At 37.0% G+C, this 23,251-nt stretch overlaps 1 protein-coding gene across 1 annotated transcript in view; it reads right to left on the reverse strand.

The window, feature by feature from the left end:
* Positions 1 to 998: 998 nt before the first annotated feature.
* Positions 999 to 23,251, reverse strand: part of PARN (poly(A)-specific ribonuclease) — a 45,110-nt gene continuing 22,857 nt past the window's right edge. The window contains exons 20-23 of the mRNA XM_027684278.1: positions 18,643 to 18,732; positions 8,812 to 9,001; positions 2,213 to 2,406; positions 999 to 1,148 (exon numbers count right to left, since the gene is read on the reverse strand). Coding sequence (XP_027540079.1) covers positions 1,096 to 1,148; positions 2,213 to 2,406; positions 8,812 to 9,001; positions 18,643 to 18,732 — 527 coding nt within the window. The 3' untranslated portion in view covers positions 999 to 1,095. The remainder of the gene's footprint in view (positions 1,149 to 2,212; positions 2,407 to 8,811; positions 9,002 to 18,642; positions 18,733 to 23,251) is intronic.

Raw genomic sequence — 23,251 nt, forward strand, 5'->3', positions numbered from 1 at the left:
ATGTCTTCAAGGGAAACACACAGCAATTTAAAACTTGTGACATTAAGCTTGCTTTTCTTGGTTACATTTCACAAATATCTTGAAAGTAGTCCACGGATCAAGAGGGTCTGCTAATCACAGGCTGTCAAAAAATTGTTATATTATGAAGAAAAATAAAAAGACTTCACTAAAAACATTTCAGAAGCTAATAAATAAAAACAAACGAGTTCCTAAGAAAATGTCTTTAATTTTCATTTTATGGAAATACATACTTTGTTTTTATTTCCATGATACAAAAAAGTTAAATATCAAACATTTTCTGAAATCTATCAATGCGGGTCCTTTTTTAAACAAATAAAGGGCTGGTGCAGTTAGCAGGTTTATCACAAAAAACATTTTTACAAAAGCCCCACAAGCTGGGGAAGAAGAAGGGAGAGAAGAAACAAACCAGAATTTAAAGGTGAAAACAGCAACAGATGTGAAAACAAAGAAAAATTACCTCCCACCAGGAAATTAATGTTTGAGAAACTTTTAAGTTACAGTTTTTTGAAAGGGTAAGGTATGTGTAAAGCTGGTATTTAGATGAATACCATCTGCACAGGGGGTGGGGGTAGAGAACAGAAATTCAAAAGATATTTCTAGATAAAGTAAGTGGTAGAAAGCAATATGTGAAACTGCAGTTCTACCTGTTTCCAGAATGCTGACAGCAAACTGATACTGCCTGGAAAAATAGCTAAATATGAGGAGACTCGTGGTAACTCCCCCAAGCACAGGAGACAGCCCAGCACGAAATCATGGAGTGCCAGTTGTTTTTGGCCAGTTCAGAGCCAGCATGCCAAAGGAGGTGACCAAAACACATTTAGTCTTGCTTCTTAAATCTAACATTGGTTACGACAGCAAGGATTTCACATGATCAACAACGAGCCATATACTGGTTAATATACACACAAGCAAAACTGACAGTGATTGTTCAAGAAACAGTTTAAAATAATTAAACTGATTTTCAGGACACAGACTGCTTTGTTAACACCACTTTATTTAAATAAAGTATGGCTTCCAAGAGGTGTATTCTCTCAACTGCTTTCAATCAACTCCACTTGTTAAGGCAGTTGTTTCCTACCATGTTTCAGGGACTTCAAAAATTCCAGTGGAACTAGTGGTGAGGCTTCCTAAAAGACAGTCATGGGACAAAAATTAAATCAAGATTTTTTTTTGTTCTTTCAGAGTACATTAAGACATATTTTCTCCTGTAGAGTGAGGTTCTAGATACATTACTGGCGAGTCAATATTTACAAAGAGAAACCAAGAGAGTGTTTATGAATATGCACTTAAAAAAAAAGGGGTGTTGGGGGCAATGAAGGTTAATACCAGGTTTCTTATCTAAACAGTAAATACTACATTTTTAATCCAAGTAATTAAGTAATTTTGGTTTTGCAATAACTGCGATGATAAAGTTAAATAATACCATTTTCCCAAGTGTACTTGTAGTTACTTTTGTTTAAGGCAATTAAGGCAGTGAAGAATATTTCCAGCCCAAATTAATTGGAGAATAAAGACGAATCACACTAATACCGATAATGCATATTTCCATAATGCCAAATCCAGAGCCTGAATTTTATACTTGGAATTAGAGTAGACACTCTTGTCATTTTGCATATGCTTATATGGCCCAGCTGCCCTCCTAAATTGCAAGAAGAAAGCAATTTCCAAGCACAGTTTTTGAATCAGCTACGAAAAATTTTACTCTGCCAAATCAGGAGAAAGGATGCTTGGTATACAATACCACTTTCTGGATAAAAGTTGCTAATGCAGATATATAAATGAAGTTTTATCTATGAATATTTGAATATATTTCAATACATGGAGTGCTCCAGATGACTAATGCATTGAATAACCGTGAACAGAAAGTCACGTTAAACAAATATTAAGAATAGCTAAAAAAAACCCTCAGAGTTTTATCTTAAGAAAGAAAGTAAGCAAGTAATAAATCAACTACATTCTGCTTCATTTGGCTGGTCTTGGGTGGGGTTTTGGTTGTTTATGGGTTCTCTGGTTTTGTTTTGGTTCTGTTGTTTGTTTTTTCCCAATTTTTGTATAATGCAAAATTCATCACTTTGTAATGGAGTAACTCACTGCTACAAGCAAAGACATTCAAGAGAACAACTTCGATTGCCCTGTTCAGGCCCAGGGCACTTTCAAACAGGACAAAAACGTGTACCAACACTGTACTTACCTGCTGGAACTTGATCTGTCTTGATCTTTTTCAATTTTTTGGCTCTCTTCTTACCATCTGGAAGGGCCTCTGCACAGGAGTCTGTCTGATCACATTCTGAACCTTGGCCCTCTCCCTCTTCCATATCATCAGAACCAGTTTCTTCCTCAATGGGACTCATGCTTCTCTTGCCCACTGTGCTGGTACCTGTAAAACTGGCACACAGAAGAGAGATGATTATGAAGAAGTCAAGGATTACTGTTACATAGGTGCTAGTTGCTGTACATCTACTAAATGCTTATGAAGGTAGCAGAATAAACTGTAGCAAGTGGCGAACCATGAAGTGACATTATCTGGAAGACCTGACTTAACTATAAAATTCCATAAATTGGCTATCTAATCCAATCTTATGGAGATCAAGGTATTTGTTCTTTGTACTATAGATGTCTAAGGCTTGGCTGCTATTCTGATGAGATCACTCAACTGAAATGGAATTAAAGCTGTTCTCTATCCCTGCTTAGTTTTAACTTTTATTTTCATGGTTAAAGCACTGTCAACAGACACCCAGTTATACACAACTGAGCCTCAAACACACATCTCTGTATTGAAGGATTTCACATGTTCACTTCATCCTCTCTCCTGGAACTACAGCGGGTTTTAAAAGCATTTCTATTATATAAAGGCAGAGAAAACCATCAAGCTCCATATAATAAACTTTAAATCTGACTTTAAGTGAAGAGTCCTATTATCCACGGGGCTGGTAAAATAAAAAGCATAAAAAATCACACACTCATTTCATTAATAAAGCCTGATTAACAGGGTATGAAGATGAACTCAGAGCTCCACTCCATTCAGCACACACTGAAATAACACTGTGTAGGTTTGTGTTCCACTGCAATGCTACTGTTAAGATCCCTTCAAAGACAAATGACAATATTAAAACCAAATTAGCAGGAGTACAAGAAAGAATGCAGTAGCAAAGGGGATAAATTAAAAAAACAATTCCCACTATGAACTTTTAGATATGTGAACACCAGCTATTTAAATGTCTAATTTAATGCTCTCTTAAAACTACCAATTAAAAAAAAAGGTAGTTTTAGACTTATGAACCTTTAGTTTTCCATTAAGGACCACACAACATGGCTGTATGCATCTAAGCCATATTCCATTCTGTGACTGAAATATTAATACTGAGTTATAAAACAAAGCTTTACAAGGTATTTTTTTCTTTTTAATCAATAGCAGGGAATTATGGTGTTTCAGTAAGGTTTCACCTAAAGGAAGGACTGCTAAATTTGGCAGCACAGTTTTGGCTTTGAAATGGAATTTTTTCAGCTGAACATTTTGCAATTTAAAACAGACTCTTTCTGGGATGTCCAAAGGCAATAAACAAACATGAAACATATGATTACGTCTCATGCTCTTACTTCCACTTTAGGAGCACAAACACCATTTACTTTGATGAATAGTTGGCTTTTCCTCCAAACATTCACACACAGAAGGCGTTCTTGCATGATTTCTTACAAATCATCATTTGGAGTCACACCACAACTACCATCAATAAAAAGATGGAAGCCAAAAAGCTGGAGAGAACTGTTTATCCTATATACACAACTCAATATGGCAAAACAGGCCAAAAGTGGGCTGGAAAGAAAAAAAAAAATCTAGTGAAGAAAGAGCATTTAGGGAATTAAAAACTACTATGTTTTCTTAAAAATTGTTTAGAAAAGCTTTGGGAAAGACATTCTGAAAAACACATAAGGAAGAAAAACTCAAGAGCCATAAATTATGATCCCAGGATCACTGCAGGAAGAAGTTCCCTTTTTGAATGGTCTTATGGCTGAATTTAATTTTTTTTCAGCTTAAGACTCCTGTGAAGTTATTGTGAATAAAGAGAAACGAGTTCTTCCCTTTCAGTGCACATTTATCTGTGTACCAAAGTACAGAATAAAAGTTAATTTAGGCCTTACGTTCCTCCTGCAGACACTTTGGGGTAGGGAAAAAACCCACCAAAAAAGTGGCAGCACAAAATACAATATATTTTTATATACAATATATATTTTATAACCAAGAGCTGTTGACATCTTACTTTCTCCCAACATATTAATTTTATTTTACATTCATTCACTGATTGTATGGCTAAAGGTTGATTTTTTTGTGTGTGTTATTCTTCCTTAACCTAAAATAACATTCTAGATTACAGCAATACTATTTATGAACTTAGTAGCAAATTAATATGGCTGCATATCCGAGTCAGAGAACCACTTAGAGCAAAGATCAGTTTTCCAATTTATACCCGTTATTCTATTTGTGCCCACATGTCTGTCTCAATTTCCTTAGTCTGCTGAGAAACAACTAAACAAAGTTAAAGACTCAAACACACTAATACATATCAGCAGTTGTCCAATTCGGATCAACTTCCTTTATTATTTATCCAAACTCTGCATACCTGAACCATTTAGAGACAGAAATTTCCACCATCCATAAACTACACAACACTTAGGTTTCAAAACACACATGTACAACAGCTATCCAAGCAATTTTATTTTTTTTTAAAGAATATATTTAAAGAGGCTCTATAATTCCTTTTGCATATTGAAATGGAGCTTGTTCTCATTTTAAAAATAAAATCACTAGCCAAGTTGTGGGGTTTTTTGGGGGGTGGGGGTGCTGAGAAACCACCAAAAAAAAAAGGCCCACCACAACAAAAGCCTATTATCCATTGCCAGTTGGCAGATTTAGTTAGTGAACAATCCAGCTTTCCCATCAGCCAGGGATGATGGGAAGTGGGGTCCCAAGACTCTTCACCAACAGTTCCCACTCATCCTTCTTCCCCAACCTCTCCCTTCTGCTGCTCCCAGTGCCAGCCCACAGGCAAACCTGGGGAGGATGAATGGGAGAAACAGGAAACCTGCATTTTGTTCTTGATTTCTCTCTGTTGATTTCTAATCAAAAAGAATGTGAGTTAAATTGCAGCAGTATGAGCAGCACCACGAGCACTGATCACAACGGGATGAATCAACAGGATGGGGAGGTCCTGCACTGCCAGAGAGGGCACAGACTCCACCTGATTAAACTGTCCATGGACTTTGTAATGTCATTTCAAATACTAAATATCAGCAATCCAAATAGTGCTCTGATAATTAATTTGAAAGAATCAGCAGGTGGAGGGGGGACAAAAGGTGGGAAAACAATTATGATGATGCAGCATTTAACATTGTCCATTTTGGGAAAGCACTTCCGAGTTTTAAAAGAAACACTTCATCTCAACAGAACATTTTGAATTGGCCTGGATATATGCAGACCTTCAACTTCAAATAAATTTCATTTAAACAAAAACATCAACCTTGTGTTCTCCTGAGACTTTGAATAAAATTAGAGGGATGGGAGTAGATACTGATCCATCATAAAAATCAGTCATTTCAGCTTAAGAGCAGGTGAAATCACGTGAAATAACACTACAATACTGGCCCACTATAACAATTGGCTTGCAATATTTGTTATTCATATATTTAATGACTTAGTTTCTCCCAATTCTTATCCTTTATTTGATAATAAACCATTATAAAAAACCCCTTCTGTAAAAAGCAGAATCATGGGTAGAAATACTCGAACATTCCAAAAATCAGATAATCTCCAGCAAAATTAAGACATTCAAGGAAGTGATGCTAAAAACAGCACCTTGACTTGACAGAAGGTAAGATGCAGCTCTTGCAGTTTTAAGTACAAAATTTGTAAGGCAAAATGACACATCACTTTCTGTGCTTCACACTAGTCCTTTTCCACTGGCCTTATTCTATTTTACTATTCCTAGATGATGATCAGGAAAACTAGAATAAGTACAAGTAGGGCAGGATAGTTAGTTTTACACAGAACATACCCTACTTGACTTTTCTAGGTTTAACACTATTTTGCTAGGGGAAGGTTCTCACATGCAGGCATTTCAGAGTCCTGGCAGAGCTGGCACAGCACAGCCAGTTCCAGCCCTGTCCTCTGTGTGTTCTCAACAGCAAAGGCTTTAGAGAAGGGGAGCTGAGTTACTACTTCAAGTTTTGTCAAATGCTTCAGTTTTCCCTCTACTTCTCCATCTCACATTACTAATCTGTCATATTTCCACTGGGATAAATTTTGATATTTAGCAGTAGTAGTATCAAGGAATACACGTTAAGTGATTTTATCTTGTGACTGCTCTTAATACTATTACACCATATTTTCTGAAGAGTAATTCCTCTACAACATGGGACTACAATTTTTTCAGCAAGACAGGGATTAAAGAGCCTTTGTTACATACTTATCAATCTGTCAGTTTAAGACAAAGTTCCTTACAAGAAATACCCAACAACTCCATTACTGAATGAAAAATTAGCCAGGACACATCGTCATCATGGAGGAGAACAGCTACTCTGCAGCTGTGCTCCTTGGCAGAACTGATTCAGCAAGCTTATTAAATAATAAATAAATAAAGGATGTAGTAACATGAAGCTATTAAAAGAGATCAGCTGCTGGATACATCACAGTACTGAGTGCTCAGCTAGATAGGACTTACATTAATCTGGACAAATATACACACACATAAATGCACATATATATTTGTCCTGGTTGTTTAAATAAATATTATGCTATAGTTATTATATTTTATATTAAAATGGTAATATATAATATATAAAAATATAAGTATTTTTTATATACCTTTGACTGGAAACAAAAAGAAAGTGTTCCTCTTGAGTGAAATGAAAGACCACATGGTTTGCAGTTCCATATTATATCTAACCAGATTACACTTCAGAGGAAGTATTTACAAAAGATTAGTTGACAAAAGAATATAATCTAACTAGTAACAAATAAAAATAAAATTCATGTCAAATCAAAAGACCTGCATGAGAGGGAATTTGGGACAGAACAAAATCACTTTATTAATTGAGTAAGAAGAGAACAAAAATTCACATAACATCAATTATAAAAGAAGGTCTGTCAACAAAATAATGCCTACTATCCAAGGCTATCTAAGTGTTGATCATCTAAAACCAAAAAGCTGCTTCTTGTGGAATTTTACAACATTAGATAGAAAAAATATATTAAAACTTGACAAGATTAAGTGCTTAGGCAAACAACTCTTTGGGGTATGTCAAACTTTGAAGGAAAGAATTCACTGAAAATTTTATTCAGCAATTTTCCAAATTATACATATGTGGCAATTCTCAAACTTATTTACAAGACAACAGCAAATCAGCTTTCTGCATTTACTATTTTCCATAAGCTGTCACCCTCATTATCTGCCTAGAACCTGTGATACCAACTTAATGACAGACCTAAACCTGAGCCACAGCAAGCTGGTGCCAGGACAGTCTTTAGAGCTCCCCATCTCTCCACACACTCCCAAGTTTCACTAAGTACAACAGTTCCATTAAACTAACTTCATTTGATATGGATTTTATCACCAGGTTCCTCCATATGGTTTTTTGAATCAAACACGTCTATAACACATTTAGAATTCCCACCATGACAAAAGCCATGAACATCTGACAGCTGGCCAAAATACACACCTGCAAAATCACAGGGTTATGTCAGTGGCAAGAACAGAACAAGTTGAGCATATTTGTTATGTGACAGACAAACATTTACAGGAAGATATAATGAGCTAGAACTTGTCATAGCATTCCCAAGAAAGATATGGCAAAAGGACAGCATTAGTTTTGTGACCATTATATTTGGTCTGTCTAACCACAGGGTGGGGAAGGAGAGAGAATCCCCCCCAAAAACCAAACCAAAACACCACCTTAGAGAAATGTAGCTTGTACATTCCACTTAAACTTATTTTCATACATTTTCATATAGAATTGATAGAAAGAATGGCAATAACTGGATAGGTTAATTATACAATTATATTAACACTAAAAGACCCTTCTCACACACAGCTACACAGATGACTGAGAAAGAAGCTGCCTGTTACCCTCATATCCAAAACCTGTCATTAAGATGAGGGTAAAAATGGAGCAAGAAATACACACAGCAACAGACTGTGCCAGAATCAAAAGCAGCATGTCCTGACTTAATTTTGTCCTTCAATAATGAATTAAAACCCTGTTCAAGTTTTATACCAAAAGCTTAAAGCCAGGTAAGTATCATCATTTGCCATCCTTTCCGGAAGCATAAGGACAACTTCATCAGGACTGCTCAAGAAGGTAATTCATGCCCTTCTTTGCTGTACTATTAACACCATGGAAAGTCATCCAAAAACCAGCATGGCCTTCAAAAGGTTATAAGATGACAGCTACTTATCAGAAGACAAAAGCCATTCAAAAGTATCAAATTAATAGAGAAAATAAATTTTTTAATTTGGTTATAAGGAATGATGCTGGTACATGAAGCTCAGAAGCTGTGATTTGACCTGTCCCCAAGATCCCAGAATTTAAAAACTGTCTAATCACATTGGTGATGAAATTCTCTCTCCTCTTTCACTTCTCATCTTGTGACAGCTGATGTACCACTACTGATTTATATGCAAAGAAATAAATGCAGGAAAAAACTCATTTATTAGTTAAGAACTACCTGAAAATTGCCAGACTTCTAATAAAAATGCAATAAAAATATTAGAGTTGGCAAAGCAGAAGTCACCTCACCTGTTAACACAGTAGTAGCGACTCTGGGAGATGTAGGGTGTGCACTGAGTTTTTAACCGTTTCCTCTCCATCTCCTTCCAACTGTCTTCTGTGCATTTTCTCTTTGCCTGTTTGTCTTCATGTTTGTTCTCAACATATTCTGCATATGTCTGGATCCTATAACTTTCAGCATACCTGCTGGTGTTTACAGCTGTGGAGAAGAAGAGTGATGTTACACACAGAACACTGAAATGACAGCAGGTCCTCCCCTGAAATAACTTATTTTGAAAAGCGGGATGCAGCGAGTTGTTTGTTCTGTTCATGTAAACCATTTCTAGTTCCATTGTTAGCAATTAAAACAAAAAAACAAAACAAAACCAACCCCAAATGCCACACTCTCCAAAAGTCTCAGTGTCTGAATTAGATGCTCAGAACTCTTCTGAGGGTCAGACTTCATGCAAAAAGAGTTAAATCTACTTAAGACGTTTCTTTTAAATTAGAAACGATCGATTCTTCAGTCGTAACCCTCTTCCAGATTGCTTGTTGGCAAGAAAAGATTTCCTGGATTTTTTCCCTTTTAGTCTCATTACTTAACCCAGCAGGTTTATTTTGCAAGTCTGCCAGGAAAAGACGACATTTGCAAAGCCTTTGCCAAAACTCTGTTTGATTGCTGTGAAACATAAGCTTATTTGAGCTGCATTTTTGGTTGCACAAGATATCCATGGAAGAAGCACTTAACTAATATCCAGCTGTTCCAAACTTGTATCTTTCTAATGTTTGGTCTCAATTTAACTAAAAAACACTGCCAGTTCAAGGTAGAAGGATTTCTGTCAATGCAAAATTAGAATCGCTTTAAAAATAAAGAAAAAAAAAACTTTCACTGCCTCCACTCAGCAACAATTTAACAACATTCCTTCAAGTCCCAGCATCTTCAGAGCTCTCAGCCTTCAGCGAGCGAGCCAAGCTCTGGCCTGATGCCATCACTGTAACAGATGAATCAGCAAATTAAACTGACTGTCAACTGGTGTCTTCTGCTGTTTCCAGCCTAACTCTCTGAAAGAAAGTATTGTAAACCAACCAGTAAACCAGTTTAAATATAAACCAAAACCAAACCAGCAAACCCCAGATTGTTTTTCACATAATCAGGCCGCACATTTTAAAAATACCATAATTGTAGTGGAGACAAAATCCTGATTTTAATCTGTACTTCCAATTTTTGTGCAGCCATTTCAGATGCATGGCCAACTTTCTTTCCTAGCTGAAGTGTTGTTATCTCCAATACAGGTATTCTGTGCCACCTCTGGTCCAAGAACTAGAAATGGCAAGCTCCAACACTGCATTTCAGAAAAGCTGAGGAATATGGGTGGATGGGTGGATTTGGTTTTCCTCCTCTTTCAGGACAGATCATCTATTCTGTATATTTGCTACGTTACAGTGAAATGAATTACCTATAATATGTGCCATGGCATAGAGATGCTGCTGCTGCAAAGTCTTTGTAATGCACATAAAACTGGGCCAAGAGTGTTGTATATTTAATTTTAATAGCAAACATAAATAGCAGCAGTTCTGATTAACAGCTCCTGAGATTGGTGCAGTAACCAAGAGGAGTGAGGCAAACCCCCCCTACATTTGTTTTGAACTGTGAAGTTACAGGATCTGTTTGCAGGAATTAGGAGCATATTTATTGCCCGTGGAGTTATGGTGCAGGCACCATGAATGAATTACTAAGGCTCACTGGAGTTTGCTGCATGCCAGCCCACATTCCTCAGGGTAACATTTGTTTAGTTAAACTCAAGTATGTTTTTACTTGCTAAAATCAAGCCCAGCGTTACCATGGATCATCTGTTACATAGTCATTTGTTAAAACACAATAACCATTTCACATTATTTGTTTTGCTACAAACTACGAACCAAAGTTACGGGTCTGCCATTTAATTCCCTGATACACTCAGCCCTTTTTTAAGGAAAAAAAATAAAAATATATAAATTTTAAAATAAATCTGTGTAAGAGTATTTTCGAACAAAGACAACTCTGCTTTCTTGAAATAAGGCATGTATTTTACAGTAACCCACTCATATGACACACAGACACACAAATATATACGTATATAGCATATACATTTAATATAAAATGTTACATGCTGAATATATTGCTTCATCATGGAGCAGCTGAAATGAAGGCATATGGAGAAGTCTAAGGAGTCACACACATAAATCAATCTTGCATGGTCTTGAGCTGAAGAGCAGCTCCCTGTAAGAGTTTAAAATACATTTTCTCTGATGCTTTTTTGATGAATGCTGTCCATATTGCCAACCAAAGCAAATACAGTTACATCCTTCTGCATTGCCAGCAGAAGAAATGCATTGCTAGAATGCTTTGTGAATTCTAACAAACTAAAGAGAACTCAGGGAAGTTATTTCCTTATTTATTAAAATTTTAGGAGAGGAGATAACTCTTCCTGGGAGAAACCTGACCTAGTAACCAACTCTACACGGCTGCATTTCACCACACATTAACTGCAGGCCTGAAGTAGAATAATGGCAATTGCAAATTATTTTAGGAAAAGCATTTCTGGAGGACTCATCTTCTCTAGTTATCAGACAAGATATTGAGCAGGCTGACAGTTGTTGAGTGATCCAACAGGAATGTGTACAAAGATACTCTTTTGCCAAGTCCTTGCTTTTAAGCAGAGCAAAATCCTGACAGATGGCCACTGACAATATTAAGCCTCTTAATAAACAGACAAATATGTCAGAGAACTGTGTAGGTAAAAGAAAAGCAACAATATACAAATAAAACAAATACAGAGAGCTATACAGATTAAGGCTGCAATACTGAACACTCAGGTTTATGAAATCCTGAAGTAAAATTTCACCTGTGAAGCCTTAAAGTGACCTTTGTATCGATGCTGCCTCAATCTTATCTGATCATGTTCTACTCCAAACATGGGGCTGCTGCCTCAGACTCTTCAATCAGTGAGTAGCTAAGGCACTAATTTCTTTTACTCTCATTACTCATTTTTTGGTTCCACAGCCTTATTTATTGCCTTCTAGGGCTGTTCATGCTGCACCTAAACAACATGTTTCTTTAGCAGGAAAGAAGCAATCCTGGGAGTAACTATGTAGCAGTTATTGCTTATGGAGTATGTTACTCTTAGCCCTGACAAAAGGTTAATTCCAAAAAACAACTAAGTGTAGTGGATTAGACCATTTTCTCCAGTCTGGTTACAAAAATTGCAAAAAAAAATTTGTTTAGGAAGTAAAAAAAAAAAGAAACCAACTCACAAATGAAGGGAGGTAAAATACTACATTAATCTTCAGTATCCATTAAGAAAATCTCAACTTAGTAAAAACCACTGACTGAACAGAAACAGAAATTAAGGCTGGTGAAGATGCATTTTCTTGCTCCAAGGAATCAATGTATTAGAGACTGATGGAGAAAAGTAATTTAACAATTTGAAGGACCCATAGTCTCTGAATTCTATTTAATAACAGCAACAACCTGCAGGCTGTATCAACACTGAAAACACCAGTTTGCACATGGTGCTGTCCATCCCTTTGTTTCCTCTCCTGTATTAGCTTAAGATAGAATCTGCATAGGCACATTCTTCTAAAATAGACTTAAAATAAGAGTGTTTTACAAAGGTTGTCATCTCTCTTGGTATCTGAATCCAGAACAGGGAGTACCAATGTGGTGACAAAGCAGCTGTTCACTTTATGAAGAGGATGGCAAGTTACAGAGCAAACCAAAATAAATCTTTGAATCTCCATGCTGGAGAAAATGGAAAAATGAATAAGTGATCTGAAGGAAAAGAGTTTTGCAGAAGCAAGAAAAAATGCCAAGTACAAAGCATGGCAAAGAAAGGGAAAGATCCTTAGGCAATGTTTAAACTTAAAATATTTCCCTTGATGAAGAACACAGATGATAGTATAGTCCAGGGAGACATCTCATGCTATAGTAGATTCTTATAAAGGATTTTAACTCCCTTAAAGATGAAGTCATTTAAATACTGAAAGAATTCAAGCTACTTAACCTTTGCACCCTGTTTAAATACCTCAGTAATACATTTTGCAGCTTTTGTTTCAACTCATTTCAAAAACTCCAAATCAAATGAAAAGGTGGCCACGATGCTTCCAACACTACATTAAGAAAAAAAACTAATATATTCGACCTTACAGAGTACAAAGGGCATTTTGGGTTTGGGGTTTTTTTTGTTTATTTCTTAATGGATGAGAAAAAAGTATGGCTGCAGGTGCCTTGAAGGCAAGTCTATAATCTGTCTTCTTAATTCCACATCAGTACTGCTGGAAGTTGTACAATAGCTATCTCTAGATATGATTTATACCACTGGTTCCACTGTAAAACCAGTAATTCATTTTCCTGTTGTAGTCAAGATTCCTGAAAAGAAGCAGAAACTCACCACATCTCAATCCCTGCATTTACTAGTACAGGAATGGTTTCGAATAAACACTGGAGAATTTTAACTTTGAGGATGACAAGTGAAGTGTTCAGATCTGTGTATGTACAAATTCAAAGTGTAACATGTCCAGAATGTTTCTGTTCTGGTCAGAAAGACTCAGTGTCTGTTATTACACAAAGCACAGAGAGCTCAGACCTGCAGGACTTCTCAGACAGAAATGGAACACACAGTCTGATTTCAGCTGATTTCCTCTTGTTAGGAGATGAAGATGGAGAATCCCATGTTGCTCCTTGGCCCCTGCTCCAAACCACCTGGTCTCATGCTTTTTAAAAACCTCCAGGGACAGTGACTCCACTGCTTCCCTGGGGCAGCCTTTCCAATTCTTGACAACCAGTCCAATGAAAGCATTTCCCTAATATCCCATCTGAACTTTCCCCTAGTGCAACTGCAGGCCATTTCTTCTTGTCCTATTGTTTTGTTACCTGGGAGAAGAGACCGACCCCCACCTTGCTTCAACCTCCTGGCATAAAATTCCCATTAACTTCTTGGGGAGAATACAGTATGTGAATTTTTGTAATGCAATTTTTCAAAGACTCTGGGTATTACAGTACATAATACCTGCCCTTTCCCCAAATTCAGTGAGAAGAGCCTGATGCATGCACGATCTCAAACTGCTTTTATATTTTGAAATGGTGGTAGGAAGCACTCATGCTAAGTAGAGGGTTCTACAGTAAACCTTATAAAACACTAATAAGCCATAAAAAAGTCCAGCCCTGTCTGAGAAACTCACGAGTTCAGAAAGATTAATGATTTAAACACAAATCATTGAAAGGCCGTCACAATTTCAGCTGCTGCACCTGCTTTAGTCCATTGCTCCCCTGCTGTCTAAATACATTGGCCTACTCAGTGCCTAGAGGAAGAAGATATCCTGCACACACTAAATTCTGTATGAGCTCATGTATCAGGGCACCAACACATGGAATAACTTAACATTATTTCAATGCCTGCCATTTATGACAAGCAGTTGCTTTTCACATGTATTTAAAATTTCAAGTTAAGTGTATTTATTGCATTTTAAAACAGCAAGAAAAACATTCCCAGGAAGATTCTCAAGTCAAAATTACTCTAAAATCGAACCAGTGGTCTTAAAATATTGCAGAAGTTATTCATAATCAGAACATAGATGTTATTAAACTGCACACCTGAGCCCTAGGTAAAAAGAATTAAGTGCAAGTGTTGACTGCCAAGGGAAAATAAATCATGTATGTTTTTGAGGTACCACTGATAAACTTGTCCATTATTTTCATTAACATATAACCATGTCAAATGCAAGACTTAAAAGCCAGAATTGTATGCCAAAAGTTGGTTCTGAGGTTTGTTCTACCAGTGCACACGCTGCTTTATCTTTTGCCACACATTTCACAAGTATGTGCTTCATGTCTGACAGAAATGCTGAGCCCACATGAAGCACAACTTGGCAACAGAAAGTTCTGTCTCCCAGACGTCCAACTAAAGGAATATCAACCATTTAACAAATTGTTATTAATTACCTACTTTGAACAGCAATTTCCAACAGAAAACAGACTGTGTTTAATGTCCATTATTGTTTTCAGGTGCTGAAGTTTATGTTCTAACTGTAAAGGGTAACATGATTTGGTACAAGAACCAGCCTTTTCTGCTCCTAATAAATTAGAGAGGCTGCCAATATGTGAGTTGCACGAATAACCAAATAAAGTGAAGATTCTTGGACATTATTACAGGCAGCAAAATGAAAAGTTTAAGTCTTGACTCTCGTTTTCCAAGGTTTCTGCTTTGTGTGTTTTAAACATGCCATGCTCAGTTTGAAAGTTAGGAGCAGCTCCAAAATTGCCTATAAAAATACTGCCCTTTCCCCTACTTATTTTTCAGGGGAAAATAAGTAAAAGAGGAAACAAGTCTTTTTACACTCTGCAAAGATTCAGAGGTTCTTCAGGGTAACACTTTAACTATTAGAACATTGGGATGTGCATTCCCCCTGGCAACACCCACACCACTGATTCCCATGGGAAATTTGAAGAGTTGCTCATTAGTTGAACTCAGCTGATCAAATGTATCCTTTTCAAACAGAAAAGCACATGGACCAATGTTTTATCAATCAGTTTGGGACCAGGGCTTAATGGTTACCATCCACAATATTACCTAAGTGAGGAACATTGTTTTAAAGAGCACTGGGGGATGAACAGATACATTTTATTACCTACACATTCAAAATGGATTTCTATGCATATTACCATGAGAAATCCAACATATTCCCAGGGTGCTGATGAACAAGCTTTTAGTCCATTTAAAATACCTGAAGCCAGGAGAGTTAGAAGCAACAGAAACAGCAAAGCTCAGCAGAGCACAGCAGAAACAGCTTATACAAAGTGTCACATTTTAGGAGGTCTGCCATTGCAGAGGTTAAGCATGATAATTAATAATTTGAAATGTGAAAGACAACTATCAGAATTTCAATACAACTCTTAGATATGGTTACACAAAACTAGTACTACAGACAAATCATATTTTAAATTGTCTTGTAACACCTACAAATCTGAACAAAATTAAAAAGCATTGGAGATAAGTTTTTAAGAAACCAGAAAGATTCATCAGCTGGTTATCCTGAGCGTGTACATCACGGAAGGATGGCAGAACAGTCTTTAAATCATCTGCTGTTCAAGTCTATAACTTTACATTACTTCAGCCAAATATTCTGTATTTGGATCACTGCTGCAACTAAAAAATAAAGACACCTTCCAGATATAAATGGAGTTTAAAAAATCTGGTAGACCTAGAATCAGATAACACTCCATGCAGGTTATTACAAAACTGATCCTATTTTCATAGCTTTCTCACACACAATTCCCTTATTAAAAAGGTGCAAAGTAAGTCTGGAGGTTTCTGCAGTGCTCAGACTCATCTATAATGCAAATCTGAACACTTCATATTCTCAATCCATTTATGTTCCAATAAATGCTTTTGTTGCACAAGTGCTTTCTCAACTTTATGTATCAATACCACCTCAGAGTCAGAAATATCTTTAAGAGGTAAGCATAGAAGTAGGTCTGCAACAACATCTTGAGTTGTATCACACTGTTTGACAGTTCTCCAAGGCTTTTTATACAGTCCAGAAGAGGCAGATATTTAAATAAACAGGTTAAAAACCAGGCCACATTATTAGTTTTTCCTAGGTTCTTCACATAAGCACATCTCACTAAATCATAAGTACAAACAGTGACTTTTATTGCCAAAGCAGTTCATTAAAGAATTTAAGACCAGGAAATAGAATAAAAGAATTCATTTTATGACCTGTTTATTACAGAAAAGAAAAAAAAAACTCAAAAAAACCCCAAACAAAACAAAACACCAAGAGTTTTAAGCAATTTTACAGATAAAATCTCACAGATTTTTGGTAACTGAGGTTGCTGTAGTTTATCAGCTTGGTTGGCTCACTGCTTTCACTATGAGAATCTACTGACCTGATTTCATAAAATCTATGAAAGACTATAATCACCTGAGCTCTCAAACAAATAACATGTTTTCTAGCACGTAGGCCACAGAACAAGCCTCCCTGTTTGTCAGAGCACAAAAAAAAAAAGACACACACACAGAACAGCACCAGAAAAATTCAGTTTAAATATTCTGCACACATTCGGTTCTTTCCACAATACAGAGTTGCTATAATAAAAACAAAACAACAAAAAAAAACCCAATAAAAACAAAGAAGTGGTGGTAATGTGTATACCAAGCATTTTGACAATGGGTAAGTAACTGAGGTGAAAGCAGTGGGGAATTTTCTGCAGCAGCATCTAGGAAGGTTTTACCTGACTAATTCTTTATCTGGAACTTCTCACCAGAAGTTACATCATCCTTATATCTATACATACATGAAGAAACAATGGCTGTTGGTGCTCTGGAACAATTGCTGTAAGGAGGCTGCTGGAGAGCTCTCCAACTCCTCTGCAGAGCCCTGCATGGATGAGGAAGGACGATAAACACCCCCAGGGTGTTAAGAAGGAATGACAGACATGCACTGATTGTGCAGCCAGAACCTGAGAGCCTCTTTATCTGAGCTTACTAACATGGATGATGGGGAACTCAGTGGGGTTTTCTAATCTGTATTTTTTTTTCTTTTAAGACATTAATCATGGGAATTCTGGCAGGATACCTCTTAAGTGCTACATATACTGCTGTTCTTACTGGCTCCACAACATTTGATGAAGCATTTCAGTAAACAGGGATGACACCACCATAACATATCCCAAATGATCATCTATGATGGCCCACTCCCAGTCATTGTTCCCAAAAGTAAGTTTATAAGTCAGTCCTCAAATACATACAAAGGATCTACAGAAACCACTATGAGCTTGTGGATCCAATTACAGTCAACCAAAAACCTTAAAAACCTCCACCCAAATACACAAATAAACCCCCCCAAAAACAACATAAAAACCTAATGTAAAAACCCTCCACACCAAGAACACCAGAAGAAATGCTTTCAGTAAATTCAGAGATGTTGGACTCTTCCTCTGTTTTTAACACAGTTCTTGATTAGTTCTTGATGATTTCTCCTGTTATTTATTCCCTATTTGATGATGATATTTAGATAATGTTTTGCTCCGTGCTTTTTATACTAAAAATGGTTCTTTCTAGAGTCTCTTGCACAACTGTAAATAGTAAAATATTGCTATCTGTCCTAATTATGTGAATTAGAAATGTGGGTTCATGGAGTGTATTTATTCAGTCATGTACAATTTTTTTTCTTTAATCTAACCCCTCTCCTAAGATCTAAACCAAGGAGCAATACATAAAAAATCCAAATGCAATGAACTTCCAAGAAAAAAGGTTAAATGTATAGTTCCCATAGAACTTATGCCCATCAACTTTTTTCAAAGCTAAGCTCATAAATTCAAATAAAAACTGAAAAATCTCTGGAGAGATTGCACACTGTAAAAGCACAAACTGTAGACATATCAGCAGTCCAGACTATTCAAACTATTACTTTGCATGTGTTCTTCAATACACCAAAAGGCTTCTCACTTCATTTCTTCCTTGCAAACCAACCCGAGGATATTTGGAGGCAAAGACCATAAAAGTCTTTGACAGTTCTCCTCTGTGCAAACAATAAATACCCTCAATAAATACTCCACCAAGTGAAAGAACCAGTATTGCTCTATCTACAGGTTCAGGGACTTAGAGGACCATGGAATGAAACACTAAACTCTCAACCAAGTCCAATCTGGGCTTGTCTTTGCTGCCCCACGTGTGCTGGTACTATAAAAGTCTAGTTCCTCTGAGCATCTGAACCCAGTCAGTGGTTCTCCCACAGCAAACAGACCCTGTGGGCTCAGGGCATTTTACAGGAGCCAGCTGAATTCAGTCTTAATGCCAAAGTAAATCCAGCAACACTCACCTATTGGAACTTGCTCTGGCTGGCTCAGTGACACAAATGCTGATGTATCATCAATCCACGACACCTGAATGTTACCTAGAAAAGGCAAAACAAATTATTATGACTATTTTTCTCTTAGGCTCAGTCACAGATTTTATCTGATGTGACATGACACAAAAGAAGAGAGTCAATTAAGAGTAACTGCACCTGCCAAGGCTTTTGCCCACTGTAAAGGTGTGCAGTGCATGCACATGGGCCTGCAACTGCTCAGAAATTTCAGGGTGCACGTGCACCCTGTACACCCTCAGACCCTCATGTCCTCCCTTCACGGGTTCTATATCATTCTTCTCAATCAATTGAAGCAATTTGCTGGGAATTTCAGCCCTTGACTCAGATCAAAGCAGCTCTTTGGGTGATGATGAACTCCAGTAGAGCGGGGCAGGCAGAAGGTTGATCACACCAATGGAGAACTCCAGTTATTGTGACACTAAATCTTCAAACTCTGGTTTGTTTGGGTCCCACCATCCATCATTTCCTGCATGTGCAATAAAAACTTAATTTGGGTCAATATAAGGACAAATGCACAAAATCATGGACCTCATTTGGAAGCTGTTACAATGGAACAGTGACTGGAAGTAAGTTCCTCTATTCATCAAGCAGTTAGTGCATTTTCTATGTGAACGGCTTAAAATGTCACATTAGCACTAAAAGAGCTCATAATCAAGCAAAAACAGAGGAAAGGATTCCCACTCCAGACACAAGGTCTTATTATAGTCTGAAATCCATTTACATCTCCTGTCTGCATCTAAGTGCTCTACTGTTAGTACAGTTCAGATATTAAAAATTGGTGCCATTTTTTTTCAGGTAGACTAGGAAATCAAGTTATACATAATGTTACACCACCATTTAACCTTCAGACATTACAAGGTTAAAAACAATGATGCAAAAAGGCTTAAAAGACATTTATTCTCAGTTGTTTAATCTATTTAAATCTAATTTAGCCTACAGGTTACAAGGTTATAGCAGTCTCTTCTGAAATCCAGCCAGATTATAAACAGATTTTCTAATTATAAAAAAATAAAAGCCTAGATAGATTTCATTTGCATGCTATGTATTTGAGTAGCCAGCTATTTAGGAGTTTAAGTTATAATCATTTTGATCATTGCCAAAACCATAATTAATTCAGTATGGTTTCTGACATTTCCCTGTACTAAAGGGCTAAGGCTGCTATTAAGGAGAGCCTACACTGAGAAGTTAGATGTTAGAATTTCTTTAAACACATTTTAGGGCAAATAAATTCAATTTCTCATAATTCAGCTTTGAAGGACATAGGTCTTTGTTGCCTGTGGGTAAGGGTCTTTACTGTAGAGAGAACACCTTTTTGGCAGGACTCTAACATTTCACAACCCAGGAAAAGCCTGACCTGATTTACAATTAAAACTCAAAACTGTGCATTTGGTAGGACCCAACACTGAGCTTCCTTTAAATGACAGAAATTACTGCACAATTTAACATTGTTCCACATTCACTGACAAGTTATCGCTCTAAATTTCTTCATGTATGAAGTTCTCCTTTTCTGCATTGCTAATTACAAAATTTTCTAGAAATCATTTGAGACATCTGAGACCATAATCTCAACGTGGCAGTGCTGCCGTGTCCCTTTCCTACATATACAGTTAATTCATTCCAATCTACCCTGAACAGACCAAAAGAAAGATCAGAAAGGAGAATTCTCCTGAACATCTTGCCCTTGGTGTAAAACAGCAAAGAGGATCAGTGACAGACAAAAAAAATCTCCTGAAGTGCAGCTACTCAAATGGAAATCAGTGCCCATATTTTCACTAAGTACTTATTTTTAATAAGTTAATAAAAATCCAACCTATTGATGGCACATCATTTTAGTCATTGTTTCAGAAAGGCTGCTGCACTCTAAATGACTTTTGACTTTGTATTTTTAGCTAATTAGGGGTTTCGATGCCTGCCAACACATGCTGCCTTTATACTCAGATTTAAACATTTTAAATATATAATTTAAAGAAAAAGTCAACCATTAAACAGTGGGTGCTGAGTTGCAGTCTGAAGAGAACCGCAGCAAATGCTCTTATGCAATTCTCCATGCTCAAGAGATGCTCCTTTCACACTGTGTCACATTCCATTATTATTAAGAAGCAAGAATTTAAGAGATAAGATTAATAAATTAGATCATTCAGCAATACTGCTAAGCACTCAGTAAATACTGAGCATTTCAAAAGTGTGGTGAAATGGGAATAAAGCTCTGAAAAGCAAATGCATCTGCACTTGCAGTACAATATTTAGCAATCAACAGAGCCACGTGCCACTTACTGCAAGGCCAATGCAGATGAGCCACACACTGCAATGGAAACGAAGAAATAAAGCAGGAAACTTCCCTCTCTACACTTCTAGAATGGATCAAATGGCTTCAACACTTTGAAGATATTGGCCTATGTGACCCTTGTCTGCTCACTGCTACACACAACATCAAGCAGTGGCCTTTGCTAAAGAAAGGGTAAGTCAAGTAAAGAATTATCAAGTGAAATAAAACACCTTCGCTCAAGTAGGAGCTGAAAATCTGATTTTTTGCTTCTGAGATGAAGGCACAAAGTAACATGCATCTTTTCCATAAATAAATTTGGAAATTCTCTCTACATAAACTCAAACACGCAAACAACTGAATCTGTCTCAAATCTACAGAATAAAATTTTCCTTTTTATACTCTTTTTTCACACATTCCCTACCTGACTGTTCCTGGCAATTAACCACTCTGTATAGATATTAGGACTATATGGGCCTTCATTTATCCAAAAAAGTATATGAATATATTCCATTTTCTTATCACACACACAAAAAAATTTGCCCACATTGACACTATGACAGAATTGCTAACAGTTCCTGGACTCTGACTGCATCAGACAATATAAAAGTTTTATTCTATGAACAAGGGTCGAAGCATATATTAAACACAATTATTCCTGGTGAATAACTGAGAAGGGTTAACAGAGCTTCCACCTTTCTGGCAGGAAGATACAGTACAAAGAAAGCAAGAATAGTTGAAGGAAACCTTGGCATGAGAAGAAGGAGGAAAGGCCAGAAATGCACAGAGAAAAAACAGAAGTAAACTTCTTAAAACCTTATTAAAAAAAATCCCAAACCAACAAAATCCAAACAAAAACACCCCACAATGAAAAAAAACCCAACAAACAAAAAAAACAACACTCAAAGCTCAGACATCTATATGAACACGAGCTTAGAAGAACACTTAATATATATGTAGTGTGCTATAAGTTTTACTTAAACTAGATTGTCACCTTTGAAAGGGACGTTTTACAATCTCCACTTTTTTTCTTTAAGAAAAGTTAAAGAGCGAGTTTGCAGTTCAGTGATTAGCAGGAACACACACCATAGTCTATAAAACTAGAAAACATGTCTCAAAAATGTACTTCAAGGTCACTTAGCACTCTTGTAGCTTGGACTACTAGAACATGACTTAAACACACAAATGACTGGCTACATTTTAGAAGTAACTACATCAGCATTCAGCTCCCTCTTAAGGACAACTCTGATGCTCTCCCAAAATACAATGCAGTCTTTGCACTGCATTTGCATGCAGTCAGGTTTGATTCCACTCACTTGGAAAAGTTTTAAGTAGTAGTTTTTACAGTACATTTATAGCATGAGTTTTAACCGAAATTCCATCAGACATTCATTATGTAGAAGTGAAGGCTATATACTAAAGCTGTATTGCAGCAAATCCGATTTTAATACCTTCAGATTTCACATCAGCATGACTAAATAAACTACAAATTTAAGAATCTAAAGAAACAGAGACTAAGCTAAGAGACTGCACAGTACTGCAAGTGCTGGTACAGTGAAACTGCATTCACCCATGAGACTATAAAAACATCCTGCAGGAACAGGTGTCCCCTTGGTATGCACAGAGTCCTGAAGGATTTCAGGATCATGAACACCCCTCTAGAGCAGCAAAGCTAAACCAGTTCCAAGGCTGACACTGCAGCCCCTTCAGCTGTTTCACCGCTTTCATTAGAAGCTTTATAGAAGATTAGAGTTCTGCTTCAGTTCATTCTAGGCTAGAACAAATTCAGAGTAATTTTTTACAGATTCCGATTAATAGTGATATTCAGTACAACAACTGATGAATTGCAAAACATTTTTCTGTAAGAGATGTAAGGAATTCGGATAATTCATGTCTGTTGCTGCCATATTTTTTGGCTTTTGGCAAATCACGTAACCTCACACTGCACTACTCTGCCCCTCTGTCCCCCTATAACTGGAAAAGCATTGGTATTCCCAGGATTTTTTGGAAGGAATTATCTGCAGTTTATTTCGAGACAACATGGCGATAAGACCTAAACAAAAACACAGATGAAGTACTACCCAAACACCAGGAGTTTGCAAATCCGAACACGAAAACATTCGGCTCCAGAACCCCGAGAAAAGGGAATTTGCAGCGGGAGCGTCGTGCGGGGTGTGAGCGCGCCCCCTGGCGGCGCGGCCTGGCTCCGTCACACCGAGCTGAGGCAGCGCCGGCGGGGAGAGAGAACTGTGAGCTGGGGGTTCAAACCCCATGGAAACTGGGAGCTGGGGGTTCAAA

Source organism: Neopelma chrysocephalum, unplaced genomic scaffold, assembly GCF_003984885.1.
Source record: "Neopelma chrysocephalum unplaced genomic scaffold, ASM398488v2 Primary Assembly neopelma1_65c, whole genome shotgun sequence".
NCBI lineage: Eukaryota > Metazoa > Chordata > Aves > Passeriformes > Pipridae > Neopelma > Neopelma chrysocephalum.